This window comes from Poecilia reticulata, chromosome 4 (assembly GCF_904066995.2).
Source record: "Poecilia reticulata chromosome 4, P_reticulata-male-v2, whole genome shotgun sequence".
Taxonomy (NCBI): domain Eukaryota; kingdom Metazoa; phylum Chordata; class Actinopteri; order Cyprinodontiformes; family Poeciliidae; genus Poecilia; species Poecilia reticulata.
In genome coordinates this window covers 23,623,309-23,640,721 of record NC_088833.1, presented here as the reverse complement: position 1 = coordinate 23,640,721, position 17,413 = coordinate 23,623,309, and the positions used below count along the sequence as shown (strand labels likewise).

The 17,413-nt window shown below is 38.5% G+C and overlaps 2 protein-coding genes across 3 annotated transcripts; both read left to right on the top strand.

Moving 5' to 3' along the window:
* The first annotated feature begins 106 nt into the window (after positions 1-106).
* LOC145551486 (cytochrome P450 2J4-like) lies at positions 107-9,661 on the top strand. 2 transcript variants are annotated; one of them, XM_081606495.1, is made up of 10 exons: positions 107-345; positions 1,549-1,711; positions 1,869-2,018; positions 2,627-2,787; positions 6,312-6,422; positions 7,550-7,726; positions 7,809-7,947; positions 8,071-8,258; positions 8,532-8,673; positions 9,225-9,661. In XM_081606495.1, the coding sequence occupies exons 1-10, from the start codon at positions 145-147 to the stop codon at positions 9,398-9,400; spliced, it is 1,608 nt and encodes a 535-aa protein (XP_081462621.1). In that variant the 5' UTR covers positions 107-144; the 3' UTR covers positions 9,401-9,661. The 2 variants fall into 2 exon arrangements, with proteins under 2 accessions (XP_081462621.1, XP_081462622.1); XM_081606496.1 differs by lacking the exon at positions 6,312-6,422 and having other exon boundaries at positions 109-345.
* A 527-nt stretch (positions 9,662-10,188) lies between these two features.
* On the top strand, positions 10,189-16,880 carry LOC145551488 (cytochrome P450 2J4-like). Its single transcript, XM_081606499.1, has 9 exons — positions 10,189-10,441; positions 11,125-11,287; positions 11,728-11,894; positions 12,900-13,055; positions 13,794-13,970; positions 14,053-14,191; positions 14,315-14,502; positions 15,181-15,322; positions 16,174-16,880. The coding sequence occupies exons 1-9, from the start codon at positions 10,241-10,243 to the stop codon at positions 16,347-16,349; spliced, it is 1,509 nt and encodes a 502-aa protein (XP_081462625.1). The 5' UTR covers positions 10,189-10,240; the 3' UTR covers positions 16,350-16,880.
* Positions 16,881-17,413: the final 533 nt, after the last annotated feature.

The window sequence follows — 17,413 nt, the reverse complement described above, 5'->3', positions numbered from 1 at the left end:
TTTGAATTGAATGAGACATCCATATAGATAAAAGCTGAGTAGTTTTATTGTGAAACTCAGCAGTGATTTCCAGTAGTGTTTATTATCTGCTTCCTGCTTGAAAACATCTGGTTCATTTGCTCCACCTCAGTGTTCACAGGCAACATGGAGACGATCCTGAGTGTCATCGGCTTGGACTGGATAGACCTCAGAGGTTTTATGATATTTTTTTGTGTTTTTCTGCTGCTGACAGACGTTTTGAAGAACAGAGTGCCTAGTAACTTTCCACCAGGTCCGTGGTCTTTTCCTTTTATCGGAGACTTTCCTCGCATTAAGGCGTCCAAACTTCACCTGCAATTTAAAGAGGTAGGAGAAAAACAAACAGAAATAAAATACAGATCCTGTCTTTAATTAATGTTGTTTCCCAAATGTAAAGCAGTGACTCAAACAAGGACATAAAGGTGACTGAAATGGACTCTAACCTCTGTTTTCTGTAGAAGAGCAAAGTGCTCGATCTTAACTCACAATCTTTTGCCTATGAACTTTTTAACTATTTCACAGTCATTCATTACATTTCCCTAGAGCCTTCCCCATCTCTTCTTACACATACTTTGAAAATATTCATTTTAAAAAAATAAAAACACAGTAATGAAAAATCATACACCAACATTCTCAACAATCAATGATATAATATTCGTGCAGTAACAGAATAATAAGAAACTGTAAAAAAAATAATCTAATAAATCTCCCTGATGTCATTGATATAAAAAATACATATGACAATGTGTCACAACTTGTGATGTAAATCAACATATTTAGAACTGTGCTGCAACCCTACTGTGTAGCTCATATGGATGAATATTTGTCTCATGTAAAAGAGGGAATGTTGTGGACTAGATAACTACAGGACTCTAAATATGGTTTTAGTATTATATTGTGACAATACAGACTTCTGCTGATTGTTAGATGCTATTTAAGTTTTTTAAAAATCACATGCATATGAAGTAGTTAATGAGTAAAATACACAATTTTATGTAGGATCGACAGTCATCCAGATGGGCCAAAAATGATTCTGCGGCATGTTGTGCCAGACTTAGTTACCACAATCAACAGTTACAAAAGTCCAAAACTATGTGAAAGTTTAAATGACAAGCATATAATTAAAATCATATAAAATTAGTATAATGCTTGTGATTGTCCAAGTATAAGCACACTAGGAAATGGATGGATGAAAGTTCTAAAAATATTTCTAACCATGATTATTATTTAAAATGTTTGAAAATGCCTGCGACAGACTGGCGACCTGTACAGGGTGTACCCCGCCTTTCGCCCAGAACGTGAGCTGGAGATAGGCACCAGCAAACCTCCCGACCCCACAAAGGGACAAGGGTGTAAAGAAAATGGATGGATGGATGGATGGATGGAAATGTAAACTAACAAACGCCCCATTTTATAGTTGAGCACATTGAAGATGCATAAAGACAAAGATGTTGGGATGCGTAATACCTTTTTAAGTTGTCCTTTCTTCAAATGTTTATTTCTTGAATGAAATATTTGCTCTGTGTTCAGTTTGCAGGGAAATACGGGAATGTTTTCAGTCTTCGTTTGTTTGGCGGAAGGATTGTCATCATCAATGGCTACAAGCTGGTGAGAGAGACTCTTATCCAACAAGGAGAAAACTTCATCGACCGTCCCAGCATCCCGTTGTTTGAGGCCTTATTTGAGAATAAAGGTGACATTATTTACATTTTCTTTCACAATCTGCAATTTCAAATCAAGCTTAAAATATCCATCTCATTTCACACAAAGAATATTAGTCTGTCAGGTTTGGTAATTTGATAAGTTTTCTATAAGTGTCCAAATAAAGTTTTTTTGTTGGTTTCAAAAAGGTCTTATAGTTTCCAGCGGTAATCTGTGGAAGCAGCAGAGGAGATTTGCTCTTCAAACACTCAGAAACTTTGGTCTGGGAAAGAAAACCCTGGAGCGATCCATCCAGCAGGAGTGTCGGTATCTCACTGAGGCTTTTGCTGATCTACAAGGTAAAAAAATAAAAGGAAAATCTTATTTTGTGTTCAAGAAAACCCTTTCTGAAATATGCAGTATATTGGGTTTATTACACCGACCTTACTGGTATTACAGCCATCAGAAAGTACAGTCACCAACTATAGATATGGTCTGTATGCTAAAAACCATCACAGTGTAGGCATATGGACTGACACACAGACAAACAGTCAACAAGAAGTATTTAAAAATGAAAGTAACAGGAAAATGAATTCCTAATTATGTTTTTCCTGCAGATTTTTAAACCTGCATCCTCCTGGTAAAAGAGAAACTTGAGGTAGCTGTGTTCAGTTAAAATTGCTTTAGCTTTTTTCAGGGATCTATTTTTGCAAAAAGTGACGTTGTTGGAAATCGAGTTCCAGTGTCTGCAGATAGAGTAGAGAGGACCAGAATCCACATTGCTTGATGTCCAGTTTGAAGTTTCCACAGTCAATGATGGTTTTGGGATTTCATTTCGTCTGCTGGTGTTGGTCCACTGGGTTCCTGAAGTCTACAGTCAATGTAGCCGTCTACCAGGAAATGCTAGAGCACCTGCCTACACTTCAGCTGGTTCAATGACCATGGCGTTTTCTTGTTTTTATTTCAGGTCAGCCATTTAATGCCCAAAAACTGATCAACAATGCCGTGTCCAACATCATCTGCTGCTTGGTCTTTGGGAGTCGATTTGAATACAACGACAAGCAGTTCAAGACCATCCTTCAACACTTTGACGATATTGTCTACTTACAAGGAAGTGTTTGGGCACAGGTGAGGACAGCAGAAAATTTTCAAACAACAAAAAAAAGATTATTGTTTTCGACCAAACACTTGGCACATGGAAAAGTACATCTGACCATTTCATTTGCCTATATCTGTTCAACCCATAATTAGCAGAATCAGCCAATCACATGGCAGCAACTATGTGATGAAGAAAACCTTGACAATTTCAGGCCGACCATGAGAACGAGGAAGAAAAGGCATTGACTGGGTTTTAAAGAAAGTATCAAAATGGCTGGATAAAATGCTCTGTTGATGTCAGCGTTCAGAGAAGAATGAGTAGATGAGTAGTAGTAGTTTAAGATTAGAGATTTACAGCAGTCATTGGGTGAAATCCCCATCAGGTCATCATCACAGGGCAACACAGAGACACACAGGACAGTTAGCTAAAGACAATTACAGAGACCAATTAAACTATCAGTCATGTCTTCGGAGTATGTGAGAGAGCAGGATGGTCCGGGGAGAACCCCTGTATCCAAAGGGGGAACCTGCAAACCTCATTCAGAAAGACCCCAGCCAGGATTGGAACCAAAGACTTTCTTGCTGCAAGGCAACAGTGCTCAGTGATCTGTATTATTGTGCCACTGTGCAGCCCCTGATCCATGAACTGTAATGAAAAAACAAACTGACTTCTCATTCAATAGTTGGTGTCAAGTTTCTTGGCCTCTTCAAACCACCTCGGCTTCTGCCCAAACTTGAAAAAAGGCTTGCTCCCATCAAAGAGACGCAGGAACAACTCATCTCAGTGTCATCTTTTTATTTTTCTTTTGTCTTTAAATCACTTCACTTTGCAATACAAGACCACCATAATTTTGTTAGAGTGGTCAGAGTAGACACACCAAGCAGGTTAAAAACCTACAAACAAATCAACCAAAATTACTTACAGATTATAGTGAACAAACAAAACAAACTACATTCCAAACATAAACCCATTTCATCACCTAGGTCCTCTGAATGCAGGTTAAATGATTTAATGTTCATTTCCTACCAGTGGTGTCCCTGTAGGAGCTTGAAGCTGAGTTCTTTGTCTAAAGGGATCATTCAGAACACAGGTGTGCCGAGTTACTTTATAGGCTCCTGAAGGCCTGAGTGAGAGAGATGGGTGCGCTTGATTTCCTGTGAGGCGCGTGCCAGTTGGGTGGAGATGGTAATGCACTCACAAATACACCATTTGCTGTTTTAACTTGACACCTCCCACTTGAGCTCCTGGTTTTTGAACCTAAGGAGGTCACACCTCTCTCTTCACCAGATCTTGTCCCAGCAGTTTTCTTGTTCTTCTATCAGCAATAACACAACAATGCGCCTTACATCTCTATGAAGTATCGTTGAGGGCATTTTCATTGGAAGTTTTTTTCTCATTTTCCTCGTTTGTCCTGCAGCTTTCACAAGTGGTACAGGGTAACTTGGATAAGTTTGTACATACACATCTCGTACAGTCCCCTTTACATTGCCGTTTACACTGATCACTTTGCCAAGTTTGTACTGACTTCTCAGAGCATTTTGGTCTGCAACACTGAGCCCAGGATGAATGGTTGGTTTGGTGTCTGATGAAATTTTTATTTTCACTTTTCTGCCACTTTGCTGGCTTTCCAAAGTGAGTTTCCAATTTTCAACAGCTCTTCTCACCCATGCAATAACTCTGACCAGTTTAGAAAGACTGCTGTATCTTCTCTCTTGAATTAATTGCTTGGCAATGCATGTAAGAGGAGTGATTTTGAGCTGACTGTCCTTTTCTTTACACTCTGTAGCTTCTAAAGGGTTCTTTGTCACATCCTCATCACATTTTTTTCTTTAATTTGGCTGGATTGAGCTCTGGTCATTATTGCTGAGAAAGCTTTTCTTTGGAGCCTTGCAACACTGTCTTTTGCACCCATAGCAATGCCTTTGGCTGATCTTATAGGCCATTGTTCAACAGGTTGCAACAGGAACTTTAGTCCATTTTGCCACTGAGAGTCCTCTTGGAGGTGCTCAGGACATGCTCCTCTTGATGCAATATCTGGAACATTGAGCTCATCTGGGATCCACCACCAATCTGCGACAGGCCCAGCTTTCTGTATTTCACCAACTCTGTTAGCAAAGAAAGTTTGGTACCCATAGCTATCGCGCTGAATGGCTCCCAGCACAGTTTGGCTGTCCAGAAGATGGTACCAGCCTCCAATTTCCATCCTGCTGTGCTTTTCAACATACTTCCTCAGAAGAGCTGCAAACACTGCACCACAAATTTCTGCTTTTACAGGTTCTCCCTTCTGGTCATGTGGAGTGAGTTTTGCTTTGGATTCTACAAGTCTCACTTGGATCTCTTGCTCCGTCTCCCATCTGAAGTATAGAACTGCACCATAACTTTTATCACTCCCATTAGAAAAAGTTATTCCTAGGGGCTTTCCAATCCAACTGATTGGTGTTAAACTCCTGTGAAATTTAATTTGGCCCAGGCGCACATACTCCTGGAACAATTCAATGGCTTCATTTCTATGCCCATCAGAAAGTGGTTGATCCCTCGTGTCACCTGCTTAACCTGCAGTTCTGGTTTCTTGGAAAGCCTTTCTCACTAGAATTGCTCCTTTTTGTTTGGTGGGTGTGACTAGGCCAATGGGATCAAAAAGGCTTGCTACTTGGCTAAGGAGTTGCCTCCTAGTGAGAGGATTTGGAGTATTTGCTCTCACTTCTCCTTCCTCTAGGTTTTGTCCCTTTACTACCTCTTTGTCCCAGAAATTGATTGATGTTATCACATACAATTTATCTTCTTCCACCAGATATCCCACTCCCAAAGCCTTATTATCATCATCTTTCATCTGATTAGGGAGTGTAAGGATTGTATCTCTGCTAGGTAAGGACATTTTTTGCCTCCCACTTTGATCTGATAGGACCCATGGTTTCAAAAAAAATTCCCCAACTTGTAAGATCTCTTCCACCTTCTTAATGTGTTTGTGCAAAAGTTCTGGGTCATTTTCAGATGTTAGGATGTCATTGACATAACAGTCTTCTTCTAGGATCCTCCGCTCCTCTTTACAGCTGTCAAACGTGGGCAGTTTTGCTGTCTCTCGCATTGCTACTTGGGCAATACATCCAGCAGGACGATCCCTAATGTTAACTCTGGTAATGGCAAACTCACCGATCTCCTCTTCTGAGCCGTCTCTCCAGAGGAACCTGTGTAGATGTCTCTCCAGGTCCTCTAGCCACACAGAGTTATACATCTTTTTAATGTCTCCCAAGGCAGCATGCAGTCCCCTTCTGAACCTGAGTAGAACAGCATGGATAGGATTTAAAACATCAAGACCCTTCATACTTAGACCTTCAAATCTTTGCTGTTCCGTACTAAACGCACAGGAGTGGTTACAGAATGAGGATTTGGTGCCACCTGGTGGTTCACATACCATACTGGTCATTTCCAGCAGCCATTTAAAGTTTCTTCTGTTAGCTTTATTGCTGCTTTTCTCTGCACCATTTCATGCACCTGGTTTGCATAGACAGTTTTCCATTCAGGCTCTTTATTTAATCGTCTTTCTGTTCTTAAGAAAGTTGACTCAACACTTTTCCTGTTATTGGGAAGACTAGTGGGTTCTACAATCCAAGGATACTTTGCATCCCAGTGGGGAGCATCACTGTGTGCATCTGCTTGCACATGGGTAAGACCTTGTTTAATTATTTGAAGTTCTTTCTCCTCCATTAATGTCATGTCTTTTCCACCTGGTTGGCATGTCCCACAGCGACACCCACCACACTTTGGTTCACAAGCGGCTCCCATGCTCTCCCATTTCCACTAATCAATTAACTCTTTATTGGTAGTTGTACTTTTGCTTTCTGCTTTAACTTCTTTGAGACTGCAGACTTCTTCATACTTTATAGCAGCAGTGCGCATAGAACGAGCAAAGTGTGTTTCTGACCTGTGTGCTGCCATGTTGACGTCTTCACAAAGATCCGGATGAGCTCCTCCCACGGTTATGCCGAGTGGACTGTTCCACAGGTCCAGGTCTCCAACGACCTTGACTCGTTTAGGGGCCAGACTGCCTTCTCTGTGGCTTATTAGCAGCTCAATGGTATCCGGTCTTTTGAGGTCTTCCAGGTCAACATCTGGAAAGAACTTTTGTAGCTGCAGTGGTTGAATGACTTTATGCACTTTAGCAATCTCACTGAGTCCATAACAAATGAGTTGGTGAGCTTTCACTGTGCCTTTGGGGGTTTTAACAGGTATCTTTTTGTTCTAACTTCGACTGACATTCCCCCAACACCATGAACAGCTAATGTTATGTTCTCACCTTCTAGGTTCAATTTTTGAGCTGCTTGGTGAGTAATGTAATTGGTATCAGAAGGCACAGTTTGTTTCCCAGGTCACAAAACTTTTAATAGATTCCTGGATCATATTCTCCACAAAAGACAGCTGCACTTCATGCACTTTTGTTCACAGTTAAGACTTCTATGTCAGAAGCAACATTACATGCCTTTTCTGCCTCTTGGATTGCAGTATAGAGCTCATCTTGACCATATTTTTTCCACAAATTAGACTGAATAGTCTTTTCCAAATCAGCTTCTTGCTGTTTATCAAGCTCACCAGCTTCATCTTCCATCTCTGCTAATAGTCCAGCTTTGTAATCATCATTTGAATCACTTGCATGTCTGGCCTCAGAGGTAAGCTTTTCTGCTCACAAATACACCATTTGCTGTTTTAACTTGACAGTTGGATATGCAATTGAAGATTGGAGAGTCAGAACCACTTTTATGGAACAATGGATTTTTCTCTGTCTCGCCTCTGTAGCTTTACAACGCATTGCCCTGGCTGATGAAATGGCTGCCTGGACCTCATCAGAGGATTTTCACCATAATGCGAGAGCTACAAAATTTTACTAAAATCAAGATCAAGGAGCACAGAGAGAACCTGGACCCTTCGTCACCCAGAGACTATATCGACTCCTTCCTCATAGAGATGGGAGAGGTGAGACCTCCCTGCTGTGTTGAAGCTCTTCTCATCTATCATGACTTGTGCCAACAACGTCTGCCTCATGTGTCTCAATCAGAAAGAAGACAAGGATTCTGGTTTTGATATTGACAATCTGTGTTTTTGCACTCTGGACCTGTTTGGTGCTGGAACCGAAACCACCACCACCACTTTACACTGGGGGCTGCTGTACATGATCTTGAACCCACAAATACAAGGTTGGTTTGAATGAAGCGTCTTTAAGTCTGTCACACATTTTCCCATTGCTACACTCAACTAACATTATACAGTATGCATTTCCTCTCATAGACTCAGATTGTTCTGTTCTTCTATGCATGCAGAGCGAGTCCAGGCTGAGATAGACGCTGTGATTGGTCCGTCCAGGCAGCCGTCTATGGCTGACAGAGACAACATGCCTTACACCAACGCTGTCATCCATGAGATGCAGAGGACGGGGAGCATCATCCCGCTCAATGTGGCCCGTACAGCTAACCAGGACACCATAGTGGATAAATACACCATCCCAAAGGTCTGACCTGCACATGTGTTATTTTATTTAGATGCTTCCCCTGTTTTTACACGTGAAACTTTAATTAGATGTCTTAGACTGCACTGTTTGAGGAGAGCTTTGTGAACTAACTTTGAAAATGTTCGATGTGTAAACCAAGAGGCTAAAATGAAAATTCAATCTAAAAAAAATTATTTAATTTTTTTAGATTTGTATAATAATGTGACTTTCTATAAATCAACAGTAAAATACAGTATTTGGTCCTATCTGACTAACACTACACTGGTTTTTCAGGGCACCATGGTTCTTGCTATACTGGACTCAGTTTTACACGATGAGTCCATGTGGGAAACTCCGTACACCTTCAATCCTCAGCACTTTCTGGAAAAAGACGGCAAATTCAGGAAGAGAGAAGCATTTCTCCCATTCTCTGCAGGTTGGATGTCGAAGTTTGGTTGTTGGACTAACTATTAGAATAAAACATTTATGTCTTAAACAACTTCAAAAACCTCAACAAGGTTTGAAAAACCTGCCTTGTAATCATAACATAAATTCAACAAATTCTTGATTTGATCTCAGCCACAGTCAGTCCGAAGCTGCAGCAGAACAATTTTTAAATTGAAACATGAAACTAGTGTATTAATAGTGTATTAAATTGTGTTACTTAGAATATAGTAACACACTTTAAGCATTTGTTTAATGAAAACAGTCTACAGCTCATTTACACTTATATGTAAATTGAATTGAAATGTAGTGCTTCGGTGAGATACAACATCACAGAAAATATTAGATTGCATTATAAACGTTATAAGCATCAGATACAATAAAACCATTAAGACCAAATAGCACACTGTTGCAGAAGTGTATATGGTGTTCAGTGCACCGTAATTGCAATGTGTAATGTTAACATCTTGTAATGTGTATTGTCAGGTAAAGGTGTGTGTGACATTAGATCTGATTAAAAACGTTATAATTCTGCTTTCTCAGGTAAACGTGTGTGTCTCGGGGAGCAGCTGGCCAGGATGGAGCTGTTCCTCTTCTTCACCTCCCTCCTCCAGAGGTTCACATTTTCATCTCCTCCAGGAGAAAAGCCCAGTCTGGAGTTCAAACTGGGGCTCACTCGTTGTCCCAAACCTTACCGCCTCTGTGCTGCACCACGTTAACCTGCTGCCTGATGACAAATAAAACTATACAATTTATCATGATTAAAAACAAGACTGATGGAATAATCATCTATCTTTCATTTAAACTGCTTTTGCCCAGTATTTACAGTACTTTGAACAAATCTTCAATTCAGTTGATGGGGTTTTCTCGTTTATTTTCCTTGCCTGAATCTTCTTAATGTACAGCAATAAAAACACTTTGGTTTCTTCCAACATTTGATGTTTATGATGTTTATGAATAAAATTCTGTCCAGAGTTTAACTGTCTGATGTTTCATCATTTATGGATGGCAGCTGTCTAGTCACTTTCAGTATAATCAACAAGTCTCACAAATGTTTGGCTGTCATCTTTAATGTTTATGAATTCAAAATCCAGATTAACGAGGACTTCAACTTGGCAGTTGCGACCCCTTGTGGATTTGTTGGAGTACAAATGATGGAGAGGGAAGGTTGTAAGATTTCTAATTGATTTTACATATTTAGTTCATTTTTTTATTCAAAGTTGTCTTTCAATACTCACTAACATGAATTCAATATGCAACACATTCAGACAGAAATAAATTCAAGAATCAGTTCATCATGGTAAAAGTTCTGAATTTTATTAATTTGTTCATGTCAGTTTCATTGATAGGTCATCACTTTTGTAATCAAACCTAAATAAATCAAATAAAAACTTCAAGTAAAAAGCTGTGTATTATTTGTATTGAATGAGACATCCACATAGATAAAAGCTGAGTAGTTTTATTGTGAAACTCAGCAGTGATTTCCAGTAGTGTTTATTATCTGCTTCCTGCTTGAAAACATCTGGTTCATTTGCTCCACCTCGGTGTTCACAGGCGACATGGAGACGATCCTGAGTGTCCTCGGCTTGGACTGGATAGACCTCAGAGGTTTTATGATATTTTTTTGTGTTTTTCTGCTGCTGACAGACGTTTTGAAGAACAGAGTGCCTAGTAACTTTCCACCAGGTCCGTGGTCTTTTCCTTTTATCGGAGACCTTCCTCGCATTAAGGCGTCCAAAATTCACCTGCAGTTTAAAGAGGTAGGAGAAAAACAGACAGCAATAAAATACAGATCCTGTCTTTAAATAATGTTGTTTCCCAAATAAAAAGCAGTAACTCAAACAATAAATGAAGGAATCATAACAAATTATATTTCTTTTAAAAAACAAAAAAATACCTCAGATTAAGTTCAGATAAAATGCTTTATCAAGGACATTGTTGACTGAAGAGTATAAAGGTGGCTGAAATGGACTCTAACCTTTTTGTTTTTCTCTTGTAGAGCAAAGTGCAACATTCTAACTCACTAGACTTTTTACCTACATACTTTTTAACATTCATTTGTCATATTTCCCTTGAGCCTTTACTACCTCTCCTTATAGAGATACCATGAAAAAGTTCAATTTTTTTTAGAAAACAAATTAATGAAAAATGTTACACCTTAACACAAACAAAATTTGGTGATACAACAATTCATTACTACTGTTGCAGTGGTGGTAGCAATAATAGCATAGTAAGAAACTGTTCAAAAGCCTAATAAATCTCTGATGTTAGTGATTTCCAAATTACTTTATTTATGATGATTAGTATGTGAGAAGATACTGACCTTCTTAGAAATGTTATATGCTGATTTACATGACATGTAAATCAGATTTCTTTCTCAAAGGTTTTTAAAAGGTTTATTTTCTGAATTTTGAATGAAAGCAAATATCTGCTCTGTGTTCAGTTTGCAGGGAAATACGGGAATGTTTTCAGTCTGCGTTTGTTTGGTGGAAGGGTTGTCATCATCAATGGCTACAAGCTGGTGAGAGAGACTCTGGTCCAACAAGGAGAAAACTTCATCGACCGTCCCAGAGTCCCGTTGTTTGAAGATTTAATTGGGCATAAAGGTGACATTCTTTATATTTTGTGTCAAAAGCTGCAATTTACAATCAATCTCAAACCACCTATATCATTTCACACAAAGAATGTTTGGCTGTTTTTGTAATTGCATTAATTTACCAAAGCCCTGAAAGGCAAATGGGACATAAGCGACTAAAAATAATAAAGAATTAAAACTTTTTTCTACCGTGTTTGTAGTTGTTTGCTGTAGAAAGGAAATAAATATAAGTTGTATAGTCAGAAATACTTAATAAAAGAACATAATTGATCAAATTTTGCACCACTTTTACACGATTTTTAAAGTTCAGGGAAAAGCAAATTTTGGTCAGACTTAGAAAATGGCTCTTTGAAAATATATTTTCTCCTTGCCTTTTAGGGTTTCTGTGTTACAGTATTAATTTCATTCAAGAGTCAGCGTAAAACTTTTTATTTTATTGGTTTCAAAAAGGTCTTGTAGGTTCCAGTGGTAATCCGTGGAAGCAGCAGAGGAGATTTGCTCTTCACACACTAAGAAACTTTGGTCTGGGGAAGAAAACCCTGGAGCGATCCATCCAGCAGGAGTGTCAGTATCTCACTGAGGCTTTTGTTGATAACAAAAGGAAAATCTTATTTTGTGTTCAGGAAATGGTTTTGTTAGAAATATTCTCTATATTAGGTTTATTATGGTCACCTTAACAGTATCACTTTGGACCTCTTTTTATCTCCAAAATGGCTTTTAATTGCAGGTTAACAAAATATTCCATAATTTCCTCAGAGGTTTTGGTTGACATTAACATGATAGCATTGCAGAGGACCTTCCATGTTCGATGCATTGACTGTTCAGAAAGGCTAATTTGCATCTCTGGATGTAACTAACTACAGCTACGAGAATATTTAAGTCACTAAAATTGTCCAGTCTGCCAGTCTTCTGTGACCTTTGATATTAACAATATACTTATGCCAAGTCTACCGCTTCTCTATTGATATTCTCTGTTTTTTTTTTTAGACAACTCTGTAATAGTTTGTGTTAAAATCTGAACAGATAATCAGTTCCTAAAATGCTCAGGCCAGTTATAGAGTCGCTCGTCACCATTTTCCTTTCAAAGTCCCTTTAATATTTCTTTATTTACCATTTTTATACCTCTCTATACCTTTAATATGTTTTCACCATCCTAAATTAATAAGTCTTTTTTTTTTTTTTTTTTTTGCCAAAAGTGATTTTGGGAGAAAAAAAAAATCACCACCTCTTTTTCCAAAAGATGTTTTAGGCAAAAAACAAAAATCCCTTTGGTCAAAAAGTGACTTAGGACATTATTTTAGAAAGGCGGCGATATGTAAAATATTTTTTTCTTTTTTTTAATTATAGTTTTTTTCAGTTTCAAGTACTGAAACAAGTTTGCTTCAAGAGGTTCAACATGATTTATTATACATTTTTTTATATATTCTTTCTTGGCTGTAAATTAGAGAAAGTTGGGACCTTTAGCAACTGAGAAGCCAAAGAAATCACGTTGCTCAGGAATTTCCAACATAGAACTGCTCTCTGCTTTATTTATTTATTTTTACTAAACTCTGGATTCCACCATTTATAGTAAACTGTACTGCTGTTGTCTAATACGTTTGCTTGTTTTTGTTTCAGGTCAGCAATTTAATGCCCAAAAACTGATCAACAACGCCGTGGGCAACATCATCTGCTGCTTGGTCTTTGGGAATCGATTTGAGTACAACGACAAGCAGTTCAAGATCATCCTTCAACTCTTCAATGAGACGATTTACCTGGAAGGAACAGTGTGGGCCCAGGTGAGGACATGTTTCCAAGAGAAGAAGAAGAAGGTTGAAGCTGCATGAGGTAGAGATAAGCTGTACTTAACCAATGACCAACTTATTTCTGTTACCAAATAGATAAAGGAAGTACAGAGATGGATGTAAAATCTTTGTTCAAGTAATTCTGGTCATAAAGTCTAACAGTGATATCTGTGGTATAAGATTCAGTCCCTTGGAGAGAAAATCATTTGTAGATCTGCTGAAATAGATTTCAGACTTGTCAATGTCTAATGAAGTTGGAGATGATGCATTCACACAAATACACCTACTGACCATTAATACACCAGTTCAACAGATTTTTTATAACACAAATAATGAGTCAGCCAATCACATGGCAAGAAGTTTTATGAACACGACCTTGACGATTTCAAACAGAGCATCAGAAAGAAGAAAAAAAGGCTATTCAAGTGGCTTTAAATGTTGCATGATTGTTGGTGTCGGACCAGGTTACAAAAACTGGTTTGAAAATAGAGAAACTATCCAGATATCTGGACTAAAAATGAATGCTCAATGGATGTCAGCGTTCAGAGAATGATGGGTAGACTGGCTTTAGAAAATACAAAACCAGTCAATTAACCCTTCATGAAAGGCACTGACTGGTTTTGTCTGGTGGTGGTGATGTGATGATTGATGGAAACTCTAACTTCTCATTCAGTACTTGGATATGCCAGAACCACTTTGATGAAACAATGGATATTTATGTCTCTTCTGTAGCTTTACAACGCCTTGCCCTGGCTGATGAAATGGCTGCCTGGACCTCATCAGAGGATTTTCACCATAACACATGAACTAGTAGATTTTATTAAAGTAAAGATCAAGGAGCACAGAGAGAACCTGGACCCTTCGTCACCCAGAGACTACATCGACTCCTTCCTCATAGAGATGGGAGAGGTGAGACCTCCCTGCTGTGTTGAAGCTCTTCTCGTCTATCATGACTCGTGCCAACAACGTCTGCCTCATGTGTCTCAATCAGAAAGAAGACAAGGATTCTGGTTTTGAAATTGACAACTTGTGTTTTTGCACTCTGGACCTGTTTGGTGCTGGAACCGAAACCACCACCACCACTTTACACTGGGGGCTGCTGTACATGATCTTGAACCCACAAATACAAGGTAGGTTTGAGTGAAGCGTCTTTAAGTCTGTCACACATTTTCCCATTGCTACACTCAACTAACATTATACAGTATGCATTTCCTCTCATAGACTCAGATTGTTCTGTTCTTCTCTGCATGCAGAGCGAGTCCAGGCTGAGATAGACGCTGTGATTGGTCCGTCCAGGCAGCCGTCTATGGCTGACAGAGACAACATGCCTTACACCAATGCTGTCATCCATGAGATACAGAGGATGGGGAACATCATCCCGTTAAATGTGCCCCGTACAGCTAACCAGGACACCACAGTGGATAAATACACCATCCCAAAGGTCTGACCTGCAAATGTGTTATTTTATTTAGATGCTTCCCCTATTTTTACATGTCAAACTTTAATTAAAGGTCTTAGTTTTTGTCTGCTTCTAAATAAAATGTCTTATAATGACATTGTGAGGAGAGAGAGGAGGTTTTCAGACTACCCTGCTTCATCAGAGCTTTGTCTCAATGAGATTGTTCAGTGTGGAAACTAAGGTCCTCTAGATTAACAATTTAATGTTCACAGCAGATTTTGGGAATTAGTCAGTGACTCAGTTTGTTCAAAAAGAAAACTGTGATGAGAAAGTCACAGGCACTTGATATTCTTACTCATATCTCCTCAACACAATCAACTCCAAATGCAAACTAAAAGTTTACTTACTCTCCCTGATGCTTGCAGCTGAGATGGGACGTCAAAAAATGCAATTTTGCCACCTCAGGTAATGGTGTCTGTGTAATTGCTTTTATGATTGATTTTTCTAGCAATATTTGCTTTGACTACCAATATTGCCCTGATCAGTGGGTACGAATGGTAACTCGGAAGCAACGGAGCAGCAATCAAAAATGTAGCATTCAATCTCAAAGGCTGAGATGAATAAAACGTTTGCTTTTTCAGATTTGTAATAATGTGGTTTCGATCAGCAGTAAAATAAAGTATTTGGTCCTATCTGACTAACGCTACACTGATTTTTCAGGGCACCATGGTTCTTGCTATACTGGACTCAGTTTTACACGATGAGTCCATGTGGGAAACTCCGTACACCTTCAATCCTCAGCACTTTCTGGAAAAAGATGGCAAATTCATGAAGAGAGACGCATTTCTCCCCTTTTCTGCAGGTTGGATGTCGAAGTTTGTTGAACTAATTTTATGGACAGCTCTTAAAATAAGATTTTTTTTGTCTAAGACAACTTATAAGACCTCAACCAAAAACTTAGTGAGAAACCATTAATTCATGGGCCTACTTTTAATTCAAACTTGAAACTCATGCATTACAAATGTTTAGAATAGCAACATTTAAGAATGAATTTCATGAAAACGCTTTATTCTTCATGAAACCCCACAGTTTAGTTTCCCATGCAGTTACACAGACCAACAAAAAAAGTTTCATGGTCTTGAGTAATATTCTTATTTTCTGAATAATTTTGGGTTTTAGTTAGCTGTAAGCCATCACTAGTTTACTTGAATGAAATAAATGGAATTATTGGTGATGTTATTATTTATTGAGCTCCACATCTATTTATACAATATTGTTAACTTGTCCTTTGGGACCTTGAATCTTTATATGAGGTCAACGGTGAAATTTAGTTTTCTTCTACTACAGGGAGACTCTTATCTCAGAAGCTAAACCTTGCTTCACAAAATCAGCTGTAAACTTCATGCATCAGCTGACATAATGAATTGATATAAACTGTTATGCATTTATTATGCGGCTGAACTGGAATTCATCTCTAAAATTCGATTGATTAGATTTTGATCCATTTATCTTATGAGAAAGCTTGTTATAAATTGGCTCTATTTAAATTGATATGTAAACTGATTTGCTGTCTAGTGTCTCAGTGAAATACCACATCACACTTTCAATAATCGCTGACCCTTGAATAAGTTTGCCATTTAGGTAAATTTTAAGGTGATCACGGTCTCTGTGCCATCATATCTGATTAAAAACGTTATAATTCTGCTTTCTCAGGTAAGCGTGTGTGTCTCGGGGAGCAGCTGGCCAGGATGGAGCTGTTCCTCTTCTTCACCTCCCTCCTCCAGAGGTTCACGTTTTCATCTCCTCCAGGAGAGAAGCCCAGTCTGGAGTACAAACTGGGAGTGACCCATTGCCCCAAACCTTACCGCCTCTGCGCAGTGCCACGTTAACCTGCTGCCTGATGACAAAAATTTACTCCGCTAATATTTCTCCTTTATAAATGTAATCATTATATTAAGAAGATGAACCACTATGATGCAATAAATATGAAATAATCATGCAAAATTTTCTGACTTTGATATTTGGCTGATTGCTGCACTTCTAACATCATCATCATCATCATCATCATCATCATCATCATCATCATCATCATCACATTTCAGAAACAAGGCAGTTCAAAGTGCTTTAAATTTTAAGTGCCTTACAAAAACAAAAAAATACTAAGTCTCAACCATTGAAAACATGCTCTTGTTTTAACAACCGCTGGTTCTGCATTGCTCACTACCTCCACAAGATGGCAGAATAATTTGGACAAAGGTAAAAGCGTCGAGATCACTCACTACAATCAACAAACAAGATTCAAACAAGTCTTGTTTAAATTTTCAGCCATATTAAACCAGAAATATTCTGATGTTTCAAAGTATTCTGATGAGACTTGATGTTTTATCGGGTCTCATAATAAATTCTCACCAAAAGTTTCACCAGAATTTTTATCGATTGATTTAATGTATGTAGAAAGTTACGTTTCAGCAGCTATGTCTGAACTCCAAAAGGCCTTTACTCACAGAAACTTCCACAGTTCAGTTAACAAACAGCATATTGGAACGATTTAGGTTGTAATTCCTTTTAAAAACAAGAGACATTGTCAGATGAAACTTTGTGGAACAATGACAATAACGTTTGGAAATATTCACAAAGCTGTCATTTTAAATTACAGATGGATGGATCAATTAAAGCATCTATGATGAAACATGAGTCCCAGTCGTTTGTAAATGACTGACTGAAGATGCAGCTCACTTAGGTTTTCATTCCTAGACTGATCAGTGGGAGACTGGTGACATTAAAAGGTCGCACTACATCCTTACAGAAGGAGGCAGAAAGGCATTGCTCATACACCCACAGCTTGATTGCCAGTAGTGCACTCAAAAAAATGACTCCTTGGATGAACTCAGTTCAATTTTGGGCAAGCTTCCCATTCAATAAATTAGTTTATATAAGTTAAGTTTGCTCAATG

Excerpts from the sequence above, each read along its gene's own strand:
- LOC145551488 (XM_081606499.1), top strand. The coding sequence starts at position 10,241 with ATGGAGACGATCCTGAGTGTCCTCGGCTTGGACTGGATAGACCTCAGA. Across the intron at positions 13,971-14,052 it reads TCCTCATAGAGATGGGAGAG|AAAGAAGACAAGGATTCTGG; the intron begins GTGAGACCTCCC and ends TGTCTCAATCAG. Across the intron at positions 14,503-15,180 it reads ATAAATACACCATCCCAAAG|GGCACCATGGTTCTTGCTAT; the intron begins GTCTGACCTGCA and ends CTGATTTTTCAG.
- LOC145551486 (XM_081606495.1), top strand. The coding sequence starts at position 145 with ATGGAGACGATCCTGAGTGTCATCGGCTTGGACTGGATAGACCTCAGA. Across the intron at positions 346-1,548 it reads TTCACCTGCAATTTAAAGAG|TTTGCAGGGAAATACGGGAA; the intron begins GTAGGAGAAAAA and ends CTCTGTGTTCAG. Across the intron at positions 7,727-7,808 it reads TCCTCATAGAGATGGGAGAG|AAAGAAGACAAGGATTCTGG; the intron begins GTGAGACCTCCC and ends TGTCTCAATCAG.